The sequence below is a fragment of the Hyposmocoma kahamanoa genome, unplaced genomic scaffold, assembly GCF_003589595.1.
Source record: "Hyposmocoma kahamanoa isolate Upper Pololo Valley unplaced genomic scaffold, ASM358959v1 92, whole genome shotgun sequence".
NCBI lineage: Eukaryota > Metazoa > Arthropoda > Insecta > Lepidoptera > Cosmopterigidae > Hyposmocoma > Hyposmocoma kahamanoa.
The window spans coordinates 16628440-16645122 of record NW_020654748.1 but is presented as its reverse complement, the minus strand read 5'-3'; the positions used below and the strand labels follow the sequence as shown (position 1 = coordinate 16645122).

General features: G+C 34.4%; 1 protein-coding gene across 4 annotated transcripts in view; it reads right to left on the bottom strand.

The window, feature by feature from the left end:
- Positions 1–939: 939 nt before the first annotated feature.
- LOC113236499 overlaps positions 940–16683 on the bottom strand; it is a 37019-nt gene continuing 21275 nt past the window's right edge. The window contains exons 2-12 of one of the 4 annotated variants that reach the window (XR_003310963.1): positions 9397–9518; positions 7013–7121; positions 6535–6647; positions 5756–5868; positions 5587–5665; positions 5349–5479; positions 3265–3381; positions 2872–3017; positions 2562–2622; positions 1854–1944; positions 940–1775 (exon numbers count right to left, since the gene is read on the bottom strand). Coding sequence is in view for 3 of the 4 variants with exons in the window: in XM_026472603.1 (XP_026328388.1) it covers positions 1857–1944; positions 2516–2622; positions 2872–3017; positions 3265–3381; positions 5349–5479; positions 5587–5665; positions 5756–5868; positions 6535–6647; positions 7013–7121; positions 9397–9518 (1125 nt within the window). In the remaining variant the exon portion in view is untranslated. Of the gene's footprint in view, positions 1776–1853; positions 1945–2515; positions 2623–2871; positions 3018–3264; positions 3382–5348; positions 5480–5586; positions 5666–5755; positions 5869–6534; positions 6648–7012; positions 7122–9396; positions 9519–16683 lie in introns of all 4 variants that reach the window. The other 3 variants (XM_026472604.1, XM_026472605.1, XM_026472603.1) reach the window with 3 other exon arrangements.

The following is a 16683-nucleotide window of genomic DNA, read 5'->3' as shown; positions in this document are numbered from 1 at the left end:
TTTGTGTTAAATAAATAGATAGTGTTAAACACGGTAATAAATAATCATATGTGTGCATTGCGTTTTTTTTATTTCAATAAAAATACACCTTAGGGTTAAAAGTCTTTATTACTTTACAGTCAAACAGAAAATAAGTTCAGAATGTACATTATTTCTTACTTATTTTTAAATATTTGGACGTACTTTTCTATGACTGTTTATTCTTCCTATATTACAATTTTAGGAAGATTTACTTAGGTTTGAGCACTAATGTAAGGCCACAAAGTGGATTCTTAAGTAAATCCCACACAAAACACAATACATGAAAACCTAATCGAATGAAAACTAAAGCGAATATATGTATTAATAAAGTTATGCGTGGACAAAGGATATTTTAATATTTATTAATTAAATTAAAAATAATGTTCTATTAATATTTCACAGTGTTGATGTGGTATTTTTGATATTTATCTAAACACATATTACTTAAAGGACTACATTTAACTTTCGTATTGAAATTACAAATCATTTATACATTTATAATTTTTTTTTTAATTTGTAGCACGAGTTACTTCCTTATATGTCAAGTTCAAGTTCAAGCAAGGAAGTTACAAGTTAAAAATTAAAACATTCGTCTAAAATATTATCTAAACAGAAATTTAATTGCAATTCAGCCACAAACTATGTAAATACTTATTAAGAATTTTTTATAATTGATTTTAATTATTTTCTGTATAAAATTTTGTAAATTTTTTTTACAATCCGTCGTGGCTGTATGCGTGTTTGCTTTTTACAACATTTTAGTTTGAGTTGTATTATCTATGGAAGAATTAAAAACAAAAACCCTCCATTTGCCAAATCCATAATTGTTCTGGTGTGAACCATATTTAAATTGCATTTACTTCCTCGCAAATGTGATAAAAAACATTGTATGCATCATGGACGGTAAAAAATACAAAACTCGAGGTATTAGAGACTTTGGCTTCGGGCTTCTAATAGACCCTTGTTATTAATTTCTGATTTACCATCCTTAATACACAATGTACTTGAATTATATGAAATATCTTTTTTTTTATCAACTTGTAGATTTACAGAAACATCATATTTATTATTTACAAAACAATGCTTTGGACGGATACGTTGCATGTTTTCAGTTTTATGTAAAATATATAATAATAAAAACATCATACGAGCTAATGGCATAGGCCTAAGGTACTTGAAATATAAAAAATGGCACAAGTCAAATTCATGAAGACACTCAGTGTAACAGTATAGGTAACGTTTTATTACTTTCTTATTACTATTGTTATTCTATTTATTTATTACTGCTCTACTTGCTGAGTTAAGGCACTTTTATAAGATCAATTTGATTGTTGCCAATACATAAAAAACCTTAAATTCGAAACTGAAAAGTGCGTACTAGAATAAAATTTTTCTAAATACATGACAACCATTTAACACTTTTTTCTTTTATTGTTCACAATGTTTGAATGCTCCTTTAGTGTTATTATAAAGAACATTTCGTAACGTAATTGTTCTCACTGCTCACGAGTTTGCTTAGTATATTTTAGAAAACTAACCTTTTTCCATTAGCTTTTTCAGTAACTATCTCATAAATATTTTCATTAGTCGTGTAGAAAATACAATTTGTTAGCTTAGATTAATTTTGCTTAACATCTATTGGACGTACTTGACGTTTCTCATTAACTGGCAAATACGATGTGTCTTACACGTACACGTAACTTCTATATTTACACCTACCTGGTTTTGCACTAATTTCTTTTGCTCTATATCAACTGAAAAAGAAAATTGCGTTACATCTCCAAATCTCATAATACAGTCCACTATAATGTAACCTTATTGCGATTTAGTACCTGCTAATGTCTGTTTCTGTGCATTCCGGAGTGTCGGCTGCCGGGCCGCGACTGCACTATGGCGTAGTGGTCGCTGTTGTCGGAGACGGACCTATAAACATCAGAGGTATAGAAATGGAGAGGCGGATCAGTATTGTAAGTTTCGCATACACGTATTCACAGAATACGCATCATATGCCATCGTGTGACATAGCCACGTCAAATTATTCCACAAAAGTGAGCAAAAGCCGCGTATTGATTACGGGATCAATGTCTCGTGACAATAACGACATCCGGCAAATGTGTTTGAACGCGCTTGAAATGTCTGGCAACATCGTAGTTTTGCGTTTTTGCATCGTAGTTTAACATTGCGCGACTTTGTCCGACGTATTTGGCGACGCGACATGTCTTATTACAAAAGCTTGTGGGTATCCTATAGGCACTTAGATTGTTTTACCTATATTAAAGCATTGAGGCGTGATGTGATTTATAGATTGTGCCTGATTAGATGAGATTTTAGTTAAATTAGACTTTAGTCATATTAGATGAAATGATTCAGCGCAGTGATTTGCTATACCTACACGTTTACGAATTGTAATAGGCAAGCACACGATTTGATGTGGGAATAAATATAAAAAACTTAGACGATAAATGAAGGTGTTACTGAAAAGTTATTGTGTTACCTAGCGGAATGAATGGTAGAGGAGGGGTACCGGCTTCCGTACTGACTGCCGTGCCAGCTGCGATAAGGGTCGTAATCCTCCACCACAGACGGGTCCTTCTCGATTACCTGTTCAAAAATAATAACATCTATTAGTTTTCTTTTAAACATAAGATTGATTTCATTTATCAGAATGAAATATTTGTATGTAAAGTGCGAAATCTTTTAAACACAACTGCAAATTTTCATTCCAGCTATTAAGGTGTAAGTTATTTTAAATTTACTTTAAAAATGACTATTGTAAACAGCTCTAGTTATTAATCTAACGTCTGACGTTTCTACGGTTGTAATGTTTAAAAATTAAATCAGCAAACTCACATCAGTCCGAGCACAGGAGCAAGTCATGGCTGTGCAAAGGAAGCAGTTGACGAGCAGCATCACCAGGAACATGACGCCCAGTGCGATCGCCAGGTACAATAGCCATATCGGCCGCACTCCGTGGTCTGTACACGCTAGAGTCGCCACTGTAACAGATAAGGAAGAATTTTAAAGACTGAATCTAGAGCTAATTTAATTGTGGAGAGTGCTTAGTAAAAAAAATGTCACACACACAGTGAGAAAAAGAAAGTCGAACAAGGAAGACAATGTACCGATGTATTTGATCGAGCATACCAACTGTAAAATATCAATTAATTTTGCTCGTGATGTTTTTCTCTGCCACCGTAGCGTTTTTAAGTAGTTTTGCGTAAAAAAATCTTGATGGTGCTTTACCTGCACTGTCATTGGGATCGAGTACAAATATTCCAGTAGAAGCGTTGACAGTTCCTTCTTCTTCAGTTCCAGTTTCGGGGCGACCGTCTTCTGTGCAGTCCGGTACTGAACATGAGCCTGTAAAGGGAAAAAATACGCAAATTGTACAGTTTTGTTTTTAAAAAAATATCACAGAATATTGCAGACCGCATAATTTTCTTTTTGTAATTGGTTCTAGTCGAACAGTAATCTCTTTTGTCGTATGTGGATGTGTTTTTAGTATTTAAGCATATTATTCTTCTGTAGTGACGGAACACTTCTTGGATCGGATTCAATGAACTACTCGTATATTTGTTTTGATAAGGTGTCCATACTGGCGAGGAAAATTTTTTCATTCCGCGGAAAGTATGTAAAGCTATCTATCTATATCTATAGTATATGAGATTAATCATCACTCGAATTTTAATCGTGATAGTTGAATATCGGTCGGTACGCCCCAACTAGAAAACAGTGTTAGGTATTACGCAGTGTGGATGAGACTTAAGATATTTAATTTTTTAATTTATTTATTTCCAAACTTAATCTATTATTACTGGTTATCTACCCAATGCAATAGACCAGCAAAATTATTACATGTAATACAAGATATAAAGCGCTATCTTCGTGAATTCATTCAGAGAACAGAATGGAATAGATCGATCCTATTCGATATTTCGTTAAGTGGTTGTGGGGTTAGTGTTGTGTGCAATCCTACATATGACTTTAATAATAATGAAGCAAACGAGGGTAGTTGCTCGCAGCCACCGCTGCGCCCGCGTTCGTGCTGAATGGCCCGTGCCTCTACCATGAGTTTACTGTGACAGTTGTCGCTAGCGACCGCGTAAATTACTTCACAATTTTGTATGGCAAATTATACAGCGTTCACAGCGGTCACAAGAAGAAACAACATTTTGTATACAAAGATTTACCTATTTCTGCCGCCAAGAAGTAATGTCAGCATTACTGTTCCGGTTTTGAAAGGTAAGGGTGCTGGTGAAATTACAGACACATGGGACTTGTCAACTTATGTCTCAGGGTTACGGGCGCAGTGGCAGCGTCCCTTAAATCTTTGCGATTTAAAGCTCTGAGTGGCACTGCAACTGTTATGGACAGGCGTGTAGCTTACCATCAGGCGCACAACTTGTTTGTCCCGTCACTTGATTTTATAAAAAACAAATTTACGCGGTCGCTAGCGATAACTGTCACTATAATCTCATGGTAGAGGAACCGGTACAGACCCCTGACAGGCGGTTCGGCGCTCAGTTTTCGTCCAATCACCATCGCGGAGGTTCATAAGGACGAACTGGATCGAAACATGTCGAGCAAAAGTTTGGCCAAAATACTTGAGTTATCCATTAGTTTAGGTAATATACTCCCGGACACATAACTCAAGCCACTTTGCATTTTCAATATTCAATGACAATGCTTCATTGCTCGAAAATGCAATTATGCAACTTTGAATTGGTATATTAAACGTCTTTTCCTGAAATCCTTAAGAGCTCTCATGCCAAAAAAGCTTTGACGTTGGCTCCGCCCAAATTTGTGAAACAAATATATGCCTGAAGTTCTCGTGACATGCGACAGGAGATGTTGAATTTTGCGCATTAAAAGTACCAAATTCGTTTTAGCGGAATAACTCTAAATGTAAAGGGATTAAAAAAAAATCCGTAGTGACAGTTATCGATCATGCATAAATAAAATTAATTATCTAATTTTTGTCCTAATAACCTGTAGCATTTCGAGGATAAAGTCGAAAAAATGTGAAAATTAGAGGTCATTTCGTGATTTTTATCTATCGAGGAAACTTTATTGTTTTATGTTTCTGATTAATGTCTATGCTTGAATATATCGTGTAGTTATTTATTATATTTAGTTTATTTTTAACTTTAAAGTGGATATATCCCTCTAAAATCAAATCGAAGATTAGGAATTTTTTCTCAGCTCCCTCATTTTAAAATCCAGAGAAAACTTTTTCTTCGACGATAACTACGTTTTTATATTGTAGCCCTTTAAGAATAAAAATGCAAGGTGGCTCGAATTACGTGTCCGGGAGTGTATATTGTTACCTTTGCAAATCGCAATTTCGCACTGGAAGTTGACTTGCGAAGAATCGGGGAATCGGAACATAGACGCTATGAAGAGTTCTGCTGCGCCATTTTCCGTTTTTACTGTAACCGATTGCTGCTTGACTGGACATCTGAAATCATAATTAACTGTAAGGTTTGGAATGCAATTGTGTTAGTATGAAATAAAAGAATACGATGGAATAAAATTCAAGACAGTTTCTTCAGTAATTTTACTAACCCTTTGTTATCCAAAAGCTCGACTGAATTGTTTCTCATATTAAATGCAAAGCAGTTTTTCATTTTTATAGCATGCGTTCCTGAAAGTAGAGTACAAAATAAATTGATTTAGTGGTTATTGATCGATATTAAAAATTACTGTTTATTCATGTGTTTACACACGAACTTACCATCAGATTTACTGATTTCAGCTCTAAGCGTGTATGGCTTGCCGAAAGCAGCGTTCATCACTTTTTTCCCGTTCTCATTTAACATTCGAAGAGACACCAATGAAGTTTCGTTTCTGAAATACAAAGTTACGACAATGTAACTAAAAAAAGGTATGTATCTTTAGTATAAACTGGAAACTGTGTTATATAACCTACGAATCTGCCACTTTAAATTATAAGAGAAGGATAATAACCACAGACATATGGCAATAATAATAAGGAGACAACAAAATAGCGACAACAACATTAGATAAATACGACAACTATTTTACGTAATGTACTTTTTATTTACATATTTCTCAATAGATATACAATTTATACTTATTCTAAAGACCTTGCCAACCTGGGCATCAGGTCGTTGACAAGACAGCGCTCTTTTCAATTACATATATGTATATATATTCTCGTAAATTTTTCATTAAATTACATTAAATACTAGCTCATTTTCTAATATAAAACTGTCGTTGCTAAATAATACTATCTATAATCACAGTAAATATACACTATAACATTTCATCACTTTTAGCAATAAATTTTGTAATTTCTTTTTCAACATAAAAAACACTTTTTTTACTAACTTTCGTATTTTCCTCGAGCCAGTTTATTTTATAGTATATTTTTGGTGTTTTAAATAATTTTTCATAATCTTCTTTATATTTTTTCTTGGTGTTCTTATTTACCAAAAACTAAAAAAACTGAAGTTTATATATAAAGGTATTGAGCATAGGTATGAACATTACCTGGCATTCCTGAAGCCCGCCTTCCCACATGTGATGACGTAAGACTTGTCATCGGCCAGTTCGAGGGTTCGATGTACGCGCACCGCGAGGGGAACCGATCGTTCATCAGTTTTCTGCAAATTACGATTACGAGAGATTAAACCAAATTAAATTAAATCTGTAAAGTTAAATGAAACCGTAATAAAACATATTTCCAGTTAATTTTTTTAACCTACATGGACCCAGGTTATGAAGAATCTCTCAGTGTGTTATACACCACGAGGTGTTTTTTAAACCACATGCACGATAAAGGTAAATTCTTTTTTAATCAACACAAATAATCCACAAAGAGTTTCTGATGATTAATATAGATTTTAAATGCTTATTAACACTTATAAGCTAAATAATTGGAAATCTGCCAAAGAGGCATTACAATTGACCCACACGTAAACATAGAAATTACTGTAGCAGACATGTAAAGAAAGATAATGAGACCAACATTATTCCAGAAAACGCCGCAATAGTCTGGGGCGCCCTGCGCAGCGGTGAGGTTGATGTCGAAGCTGAGAGCTTCAGAACCATTGCCCTGGGCCATGCACGCCGGAGTTCTGCAAACAACCATTACAGCTATTACCTTAAATTGTACAACGTTCTAAGGTCACTTCTTCGTATTGGATGAAATGCGTCTATTACTAGTAGGTACAACGATGACTAAGGCCATAGTTTTCAAAGCAGATGGTGTACCCCAGGATCTTTAGATAGAATGGCGATGTTATTAATCTGTACCTCCAGTGTAAATGGGTTAAACTCAAAAATGCTATTTTACAATCAGTTTTTTTCTCTTTCATTCACAAAAAAGTATTTTTTCAAATCTTTTCAGATAGAATAAAGAGCAAGTAATAATGATCCTGTATTTTGCAAAAATTACAGAGATGGTGGCTTAAATAACTTGTTTATATCCCTTTACACAAAAAATGGAAATTTATAAAATGGTTAGAGTAGAGTTTATCTAAAGAAATAAAAAAGAGATCAAAGTAAAATAGTACGCTTTAGACAAATTCACGCTCTTAAAATTGTTAGCGGGTATCGCTAAAACATAATTTTCACCGCTTTACACAATATTAGGCCGGTATTATAAAACAAAATATGTATAGTTTCATCTCTTTACACCAACACTCGTACGACATTTAATTTGTTCATACAAGTAACAGTAGACGTCAACCATAATTAAAATATACGATTTGCGAATGTCGCTATTGCTTGTGAGATAAATTAAAAATAAACCATTTTGAACAAATTACTTGCAAATTTTTGCTAACATTAATCCCTTTGCACAATCGTTATCTTCGCAGCCAATGATCGCACAACCACAACTGTCAAAACAATCTATGTAGCATTACGAAAAATACGCAATAGTATCAAAATCCACATTTTGGATAAACTCGAATACGATACAAAGACTAGTGGAGTAATTTCACAAAAAATAATTGAATATATCAATTTCAATTTCAATTCAAAACAAATTTAAATAATTCTAACTTTTTTACAAAAGAACAATTCGACCACAGAAATTGTGGAATTACACGTCTATTTGCCAAGTTTTATTGAATTCGTTAATGGAAAGTAGGTGAAATCCAATAAACCGGATTCATTCCCTAATTTGCCACACTTGGAGGTGGAATATTTTCTTCAAATTGGAACGAAATCGATTCACAATGTCGGAGTAATCGCGTAACATACGCCCAAAAAAATACAGTCGAAGTGACAACCTCCTCCTATTTCCTATTTATTTATAGTCGGTTAAAAGTATATGAAAATTATGATATTAAAAACATCATGATATTCAATAACAAAAGAAAAATTATAAAACGTGGTTAAACGCGTTTTTTCCTGGCGCGGTATTTAGTCAGCCCGTGACCACGACCAGTCAACTTGGCAGAAATATCATGTTAATGGGTACGTGAGCAAATACAGTTTATTCCCAATTTGGTAATGCGATTCTATTTTTTAATAAGTGCTTATTTGACCTCAATCTGACTTGATGAAAAGTGAAAAATTTTTAATATTAAAATAAAATATTTTCTGTTTTGTTTCTGTATGTATATTCTTAACCTTTATTCAAGTTTACTAAACGTCGAACAATGCAAACATCTCTTGCTCAACGAACTAGTTTTTAGATTACTTCGAACAAGTTTTCATCTACTATTGGCTATGGCATTAATAAGTCAATTTATATAAATGGCTGTCGAGATTATCTAAGCAGTTAGATTAAGTTATTTATTTGAAAAGTTACCGGCATAAGGTAAAATATCGTTTTTGGGAAGTTGTAGAATGAACTCCGACACACGCATAAATGTCCACTAAGAAACAAGCTGCTAAGGAATTTGGATATATTTCTTTGAATGTAGAACTTATTGAATTTACGTCATTGGTAAAGCTACCTACTAAAAATGTATCCATAGTTAAGTTTCATTGTTACTATCTAACATGTGTAGATAGTAACAATGAAGTAACAACGCAACATAAAAGCTGCGAGAAACAGCTCGTTTTATCATACTATACCATATCTAACATAGGTAGTGAGATCATTGGTTCTAACTAAATATGAATGAATTGGTTTAAATAAATAATAAAAATCATCATCATTATCATCATCCTCAGCTTTATTTCACCCACTGTTGGGTATAGGCCTCCCGAAGTTTGTGCCATCTACCATGTCGTGTGCTAGCCGTCCATCGACGACCCGCGACGCGTATCTCCTACGTTGTCGAACCACCTTGTCGAGCCATCTTTTGCCCATCTCGGCCACCAATCAGTCGACGGCTTACAATAATAAAAATAACAAAAAATATTCTTAATTATGTTATGGAAAAATTTTTTAACCTGTATTCCCTGGCGTGCGCGATTCCGTTGAAGGGCTGATTGAATGTGATCTTGATGGACATAATTCCGCTTTTGCATGTTGCCTGCACTGCGGGTGTAAACTCCCCGGCATTCTCAGTGTTCTGAAACAAAAAAGCATCAAGTTACGGAAAAGGAGTGATAATTAATACTTTTCTTGTACTAATAGTTATTATAGCATAAAAAGTGATTATTACTGATGGAAATAATTCCATTCCACTGCCACTATGTTCGTCTTTTATTGAAATAGTCATCATAAATCTTATGTAGAAGGAGCCAATAATAGTTTCTTCTAATTGAACGTAATTAAAAGCCATTCAGCCTGATATACGATCGTTAAATGGCGTCAATGGAAGAATAAATTGTCCACTATTTGCACTCAAAGATAAGGCAGCGATACGAGGACTTCCTGTATATATATATAGTGTCTATATATTGCTCTAGGTTATAGCATGTTCAGCATTTTTATTAGAAAGCAAGGAATACCATTTGATAAATAAATACTAAAGTACTAATAAATTGTTAAACAGTGTCACTTAATTTGCATTGTGGTCGCCAGACGTCAGTTGTGTGGATATTGCATTCTGTTGCGCCGACGCATTGTTGCTCGCTTTGTAGTGCATGTGATGAAGGACAGTTTATTGCAGAGACAAACCAGATATTTATGGTAATATACGGGTACTGAGTGGAATATATATGTTCCGACATAGATACGAGTATTTTCCAAAGGTGTACTGTTTAAAATTCATTTTTTAATACTGCAGTCTTATGTGTGTTTTCATCAGAGGAAATTCCGGATCCTAAACTGAAATTAGTATTTGAAATTAGGATGTTTTAGATCTTTACGATTGAAAGCTCTAAGCGGCACTGCAACTGTTATGGACGGGCGTGTCGCTTACCACCAGGCGTATGACTTGTTCGTCCCGTCACTTGGTATTATAACAAAAAAACCAAGGGTACGTCTTATGGACATGGAATCGCATTAAGCGGGTCAGAAAAAGCCTTATGTCTATTATTAAGAGTGAAAAAGGCGTTGTGCGTTACATGTGTGTGTGTACTGACGACCTACATGATTTTTGCCAGTTGTTTCTGCGTCGATAAGTGTGGTGAGTCCCCTAAGTCGCATAAATCGCAACTACAAATCAGACCGCTCCGTGTCTGGTAAGGCGCCGTATATCTGTATGGAGATATGCAGACATAGGAAGCGTTGTTTGGATTAGAATCGACCTACATACCAAAGTTCTATGTTTAAAAGCAAATTAAATACACCATTTTTGCTATAGAGCCATTTTAAATGCATTACCAATTAGTGAGGCCGATAGTCAGCCAATATAATATCAATGTTGCTGATTGCTAAGTCACATGTCCATTTGTAAATAAACTGAATGCAAGTTACCAGGTTGCTGTAAACTTGTTAGTTATTATGCCGTTCATACCTCCGTCTCTCAATTCTCATCTTGTGCGCCATCCAACTATCATTTAGATAAATCTTTAAAATCATGATTATTATAATAAAGCAGTAGACGCGACACTTATATCTAAAATTTCTAGCTTGTAAGTTATTTTCTTGACGTAAACGTAGGTTACTTTTACAGTTTCTATCACATTAAATAAAACGATCAATCTTTTAATTAGTAATAGATGTAAAAGATTTACATCTATCTATTCTTAATGGAACTGCCAGTTTAACAAATTGATGTTTTACGTACAGTCAATAGCACTCGCAGTATAATTGAAGATTTAAATTCTACTCTATGCGTCTTATTATAACAACGGCTTAACATCACAAAAGTAAAGTTCAGTGTGCTGTTGACCGTACCTTTTCGTAATTTACGTTGGTGTGTATTTTAGCGGATATTAACCGTTCTAACTGATTTTGAAGTAGGATTTTACGATTACGTGTAATCGTTTAGTATTTGTACAGAAAGATCAAATTATGATGTTTTTCCCAGAGAAATGTAAGAGAATTTGCTGCATACGTATATAAATTCCTTTTACAGTAAAGTTTCTAGGAGACGCCCACTAGAAATAAATATGTGTGGATGTTTGTCAATCATCATCACCGTCAGCCTATGGCAGTTTACTGCTGGACATAGGTCTCTCTCAATGTCGACACTTGGCCCGATCCTCAGTTTGTCGCATCCATATGCTGCCAACAACCTTTTGCAGATTATCACCCTATCTGGCCAGAGGGGGTCAAACCTTACAATTAAATTGAATGACAAAGATTTATTGTCTTTCAAGATCGCTTTTCATTGGCAAAATTAGTTTATACGTGGAAGATGTAAAAGTTTTTATATTTCTCAGTGATTATAATCGTCGAATGAAAGATCGCAAGGGTCGTGACTCATGTTCGATGCCTGGGGGAACCGATTCGTGACCTCCCTGATGACTTCTTACATTACAATTTAATTCTGATTTGCAAGATCCCACGTATTACGCAATTGTCGCGTTGGTAGGTTTTTTTACAGAGAATCAAACTCAGCAGGATATGTCTGCGTGTTAGGCCATAGTCATAATTCCACATATATTTCTTTTTTTTTTCCAGACTTATTAAGCAATTGTCAAGTCGGTAGGTTCTGAATGATATATTTTTTATTTCACATAAAATTACATGGTGACAACACAAAACAGGAATTTTAAAAATAGTAAGTTAATGTGCAATAGGCGGTCTTATTATAGAGTATCAATCCCAGCAGATGTATTTTGTGAGTTATATGTTATGCCCATATTGAAAGTTCCCATATTGAAATATAGGACCTATAATGAAAACAATAGTCGAAATCAGAAACCGTATCAAAGTAAATAACAAAGTCAACTTTAGTTTTATCGACGTATATTGTTAGAGAAGTCAATAGCAAAATGTGATTACGAAAGATAGCATCTCTGGATTCGCGACCACGCGACCCCCGAGGGCCTAAAGGCTGGATGATTGCCGCATTTTATAGCCCTCACGATCTGTCCCTTATTTATTTGCAATTCACTTGTGTCTAAGGAAGCGTTTGCTGACTTGAATTGTGACTTTATTATACCGAAGATTTTGTTTATTTCCATCTATGTCGTGGGTAGACGACATCGAAAATTCGCTGGCAATGGATTTGTGAGCCCAGAGCAGGAACGCGTTAGATGCCATAAACTAAAGGAGGCCTGTATGTGACTTGTTTGCACTGTGGGCATTAGGACATCCCGGGTTCGATTCCCGGTAGGATCAATTTAGGAAATTAACTTTTCTAAATTGTTTCTGGTTTGAGACTTATGGAAAGTGAACGGGTACTAACAGAACAGGGAATTCCATAGTTTGATATCAGGCAATTAGTGTGGTGATCTGGCACATTGTTATTATTATCTAGCAGTAAGTGAAGACATGGGCATTATTCGTTCGTCACTTGGTATTATAAAACAAAAATCTTTTAAGTTATAAAATCAGTTAAAATGTTCTTCATAAGTATTTGGAGATGGTCCAAATCCGTAACTTTCTTTTGACCGGTGATCGATTCAATCTTTATATGACAATGACTTAGATATTTAGCTATAAGCACTGTAAGTGTAAGTTGTACAAAATATTTAGGTAATACTTTTGCTATATTTTGATTTGTGTATAAAAACCTGGTATGTAAATGACCTTGATTAAAAACGGGTTCTATTTTATAGTCATCTTCAAGTTATGTCTAAAGCTATTAATAATATAATAATTTATTATAGTTAATGTCCTCCTGGTAATTACTAACTTCAAGTCAAGTAAAAATTGTCATAAAAATTTTAATCGAAAATATATGAGATCAGTCAGCACAACGCTTACCATTACGTTGTAGGTCTTCTATGTCTATGAGGTCACATTGATGTCAGCTGAAACTTGTACTAAGATACAACGAATCGCCGTGAAATTATGTTAAGAGCACTTATATTTTTTGTTCTTATTTTCTTACACAAACATGGTCGCTTTGTGCTAGGTTTTTGTGACGACAAATCAGCAGTGCCGTCAGTCAGGTGTCGCACGCTCAATAACCGTGGTAGAATTGCTAATTTAAATTACGTGTGAAGGTTAGCTGACATTTGGCAAATATTAAACACCACTGTAGATTACAGACACTTGTAAACAATTGAAAGAAATTTATTAATTTTAGTTTGACATGAAAATTGAGCAACTTTGTAGATGTAATCTACTTCCATATAGATAGACCTACATGAGTTAACTAAGACTGTAAAACGTGCAAAAATAATCTGGCTATTATTATATACTACTTTATACCTAGAAAAATATTTATGGCGTTATTCTTATGCTCTCTAAAATCCTTGCGTACATTTGAATCGAGAACGTATAAACTATTTATAATAAAATTAATAACTGCATCTGTGGTCGAACGGTTCGATTCCCGGGCCGGGAATATTTATTTGTCTCGTGAGTTTGGGTGTAATTTGTGGTTGTCGACGTGTTTGTTCATGTCATCCGCGATACGTGATGTCCCTTGTGTGGTGCTATGAATGTGTGCGTTATTACTATTATGACAAAGATTTTTCTAGAATTCGACTCAAGGTCGGATATTCGAAACCAGGTGTGGATCTAAGCCAAATATATAGTTTTAAACTTTCGCTTTGCATCGTACGAATATATCGTGGGAATAAACGCGTTTACATACGAATACGTATTTTTCACTCCTACCTAGTTTTCGGTCTAAAAAAAAAAAAAAAAAAAAAGGTTGCACTGGCCGTGGTCACGGGCTGACTGGTGATGTGGTGTTCACAACTCCATCTAGGCGGTGGAATCTTCATCCGGGTGGATGAAGATTCCATAGCATAACATTTTTTAAACTACCGCCACACACAACACTGAGCCAAGTATTCTGGTTCGGTTGTGTCATTCTGAAGGGATGAGAGGGAGTGGTGATTTGGATGTGGAGTATGTTGTGTCAGGCGTATTTTGGAGTGAGGTCATGTTAAAGAAGTGGCGGACTGTCGAGCAGGTGTCTAGTACAATTACTTTTGCAGAGGTATGTGGGTTTTAGGGTGAAGATCTATAATTTTGAAGGCGGTATGAAGTTTTCGGTAGGATACTAGTTGACGAAGTTATAATGGGGACTATCTTAATGGTTTCTTGGTGCCACATCTGTTTGATTTTTTATTTGACCAAGGTATTTTTGTATTATTATTATTAATATTTAGTACGGGTGCTGATTTGTATGTCTCCTAAATATATCACAAACCTTTACGGTTTACCCTATTTATTTCTCGGATCATGTGATTCTATTTCCGAAGTAACAAAGGAAAGAATAAGAATTCCGTTTCAGTCGATCGACAATAAAAATAATTCCATAGATTAAACATGTGCTAGAATTGTAGAGTCCAGCTACACAGAAATGATGTAGAGTACGGGTCACGTAGGGTCAAGCAACAGTGGCTTTTAGCTCCAGTTTGCATCCAAGGTTAGATATAAGTATTACAATGTATCTGTGTAATTATGTACTGAGACAAAGTTGCAACCAAATTGTGGCACCTATTCAAATTTGTTATTACAAGTTGAGAACAACTTGACACTGATTTATATTTTAGTAAATTATATAATACCAAAACGAAACTGTCGTCTTTTTCACATTTACGTTTTTAATAGGGGTTGCAATATATTAACAATTACAGAATTAAACGCCCGAGCAATGAATTAAATGACCTGATGGCTTTGAACCCGTTACACGGAATTGGTAGACTTGCTTCCGTTATTTACATTTTTGAATTTAATATAGATGTTGGATTTATTACTACGTACTATACAGATTACAGAATATTCCAGATAGTTTATTCTAATCTGATGTTAGTTCCTAAGTTGGTTGTCAACGGGATGCTGTAAGAGGTCAACGCACGGGCGGCCGCCGGCTCACCGGCTCCCGGGTCAAGCCACCACCAATAGATTCATTGTTGTCGAAGATACCTCTGCTCGACTCAGAGTAGTTACTTTCATACTATTACATTGCGGTTCTTTGACAGAACACTATCGGTACCAAAATCTATCCAATAAAGAAAAGAATATGTTCGTCTAAAATGTTCAAATACGTGACATGATTTTGTATTCGCTATAGCGTGGAATAAACATGTTTTGCATAAAAACTTGTAAATTTTTAGAATTAGAATAAAAATCAATTAAAAATATCTATAATTATCTGTTTATAACATGAAAGCGTGTTGGCTATTTAGCTGTAAATTTGCAATGTAAATGAAATAATAAATAAATAAGTTTGAACAAATTTAAAAATAAAATAACAAAATATATGTAAATATTACGGCAAAATACAAAAATACTTCAATTTAGGAAATGAAACTATTTTTCCGGATTTAAATCGCGTACTCGTATATTTGTTTTATCAAACAAACCTTGGTTTGTATGTGTAACAATCGCGAAAACCTATAACTCGATATACTTCAATTTGTCAAAAGTAATTAAGTAGGTAAGCAATGAAACACGAAATAAAAAAGATTTATTAAAATACTTATAGAACTTTGATAAATATCACTATAGTTCATTTTCTTTTAAAGTTCAGTACTAAATATCATTACAATAAGTTTATAACTACGTCAACCTAATGTTAAAACTGTGAACGAAGCGTTCAAGTTTTTGATTAACATTTCTATTGTCCGAATTAAGAACCTTTGGTTATAACTTTGGTTTCGTAATATTCAATATTTAGTACATAAAACTTGTTGCTTAGACAATAGCTGCCAAAATTGCCAAGGCCGTAATTGCGACACCATTCGCTACACTATTAATTCGAATATCAAACTAGTTAGCCCACTTAACAACACTATAGAATCCCTGTAGTCTTTTTAATATTCGCAAATATAATTAATTAGATTACATTAAAATTATTGGAGAAAATCACAAATCATCCATTACGTAGAATGACAACAGGATTGTGCAAGTGTCTATTTCTTTCTTCATGAACTATACGAGGTCGAGACACGAACAATTCCTTAGTGATCTTGTAAAATCGATTACCATTACGACAATGCCTTCTTATTTCAGAGAAAGTTGCATAAGCCTCTTAATACGTAATTAAACTGGCGTTAGTATTGCGAGATGTTTATATAAAAAATGAATATTGTGTTTATGATTGATATGAACAAAAACGTTATTCATCGATGAAATTGATAGAACTGTAAGTCGAGAATAACAGTAATGTATTCCGTGCTCCCCGGTCATTCGTCACACATCGGTATACGAACCGTGGAATAGGCTGTATGCAGCAAATGCAGAGGTTCGTGGAATGGAGCGCACTATTAGCA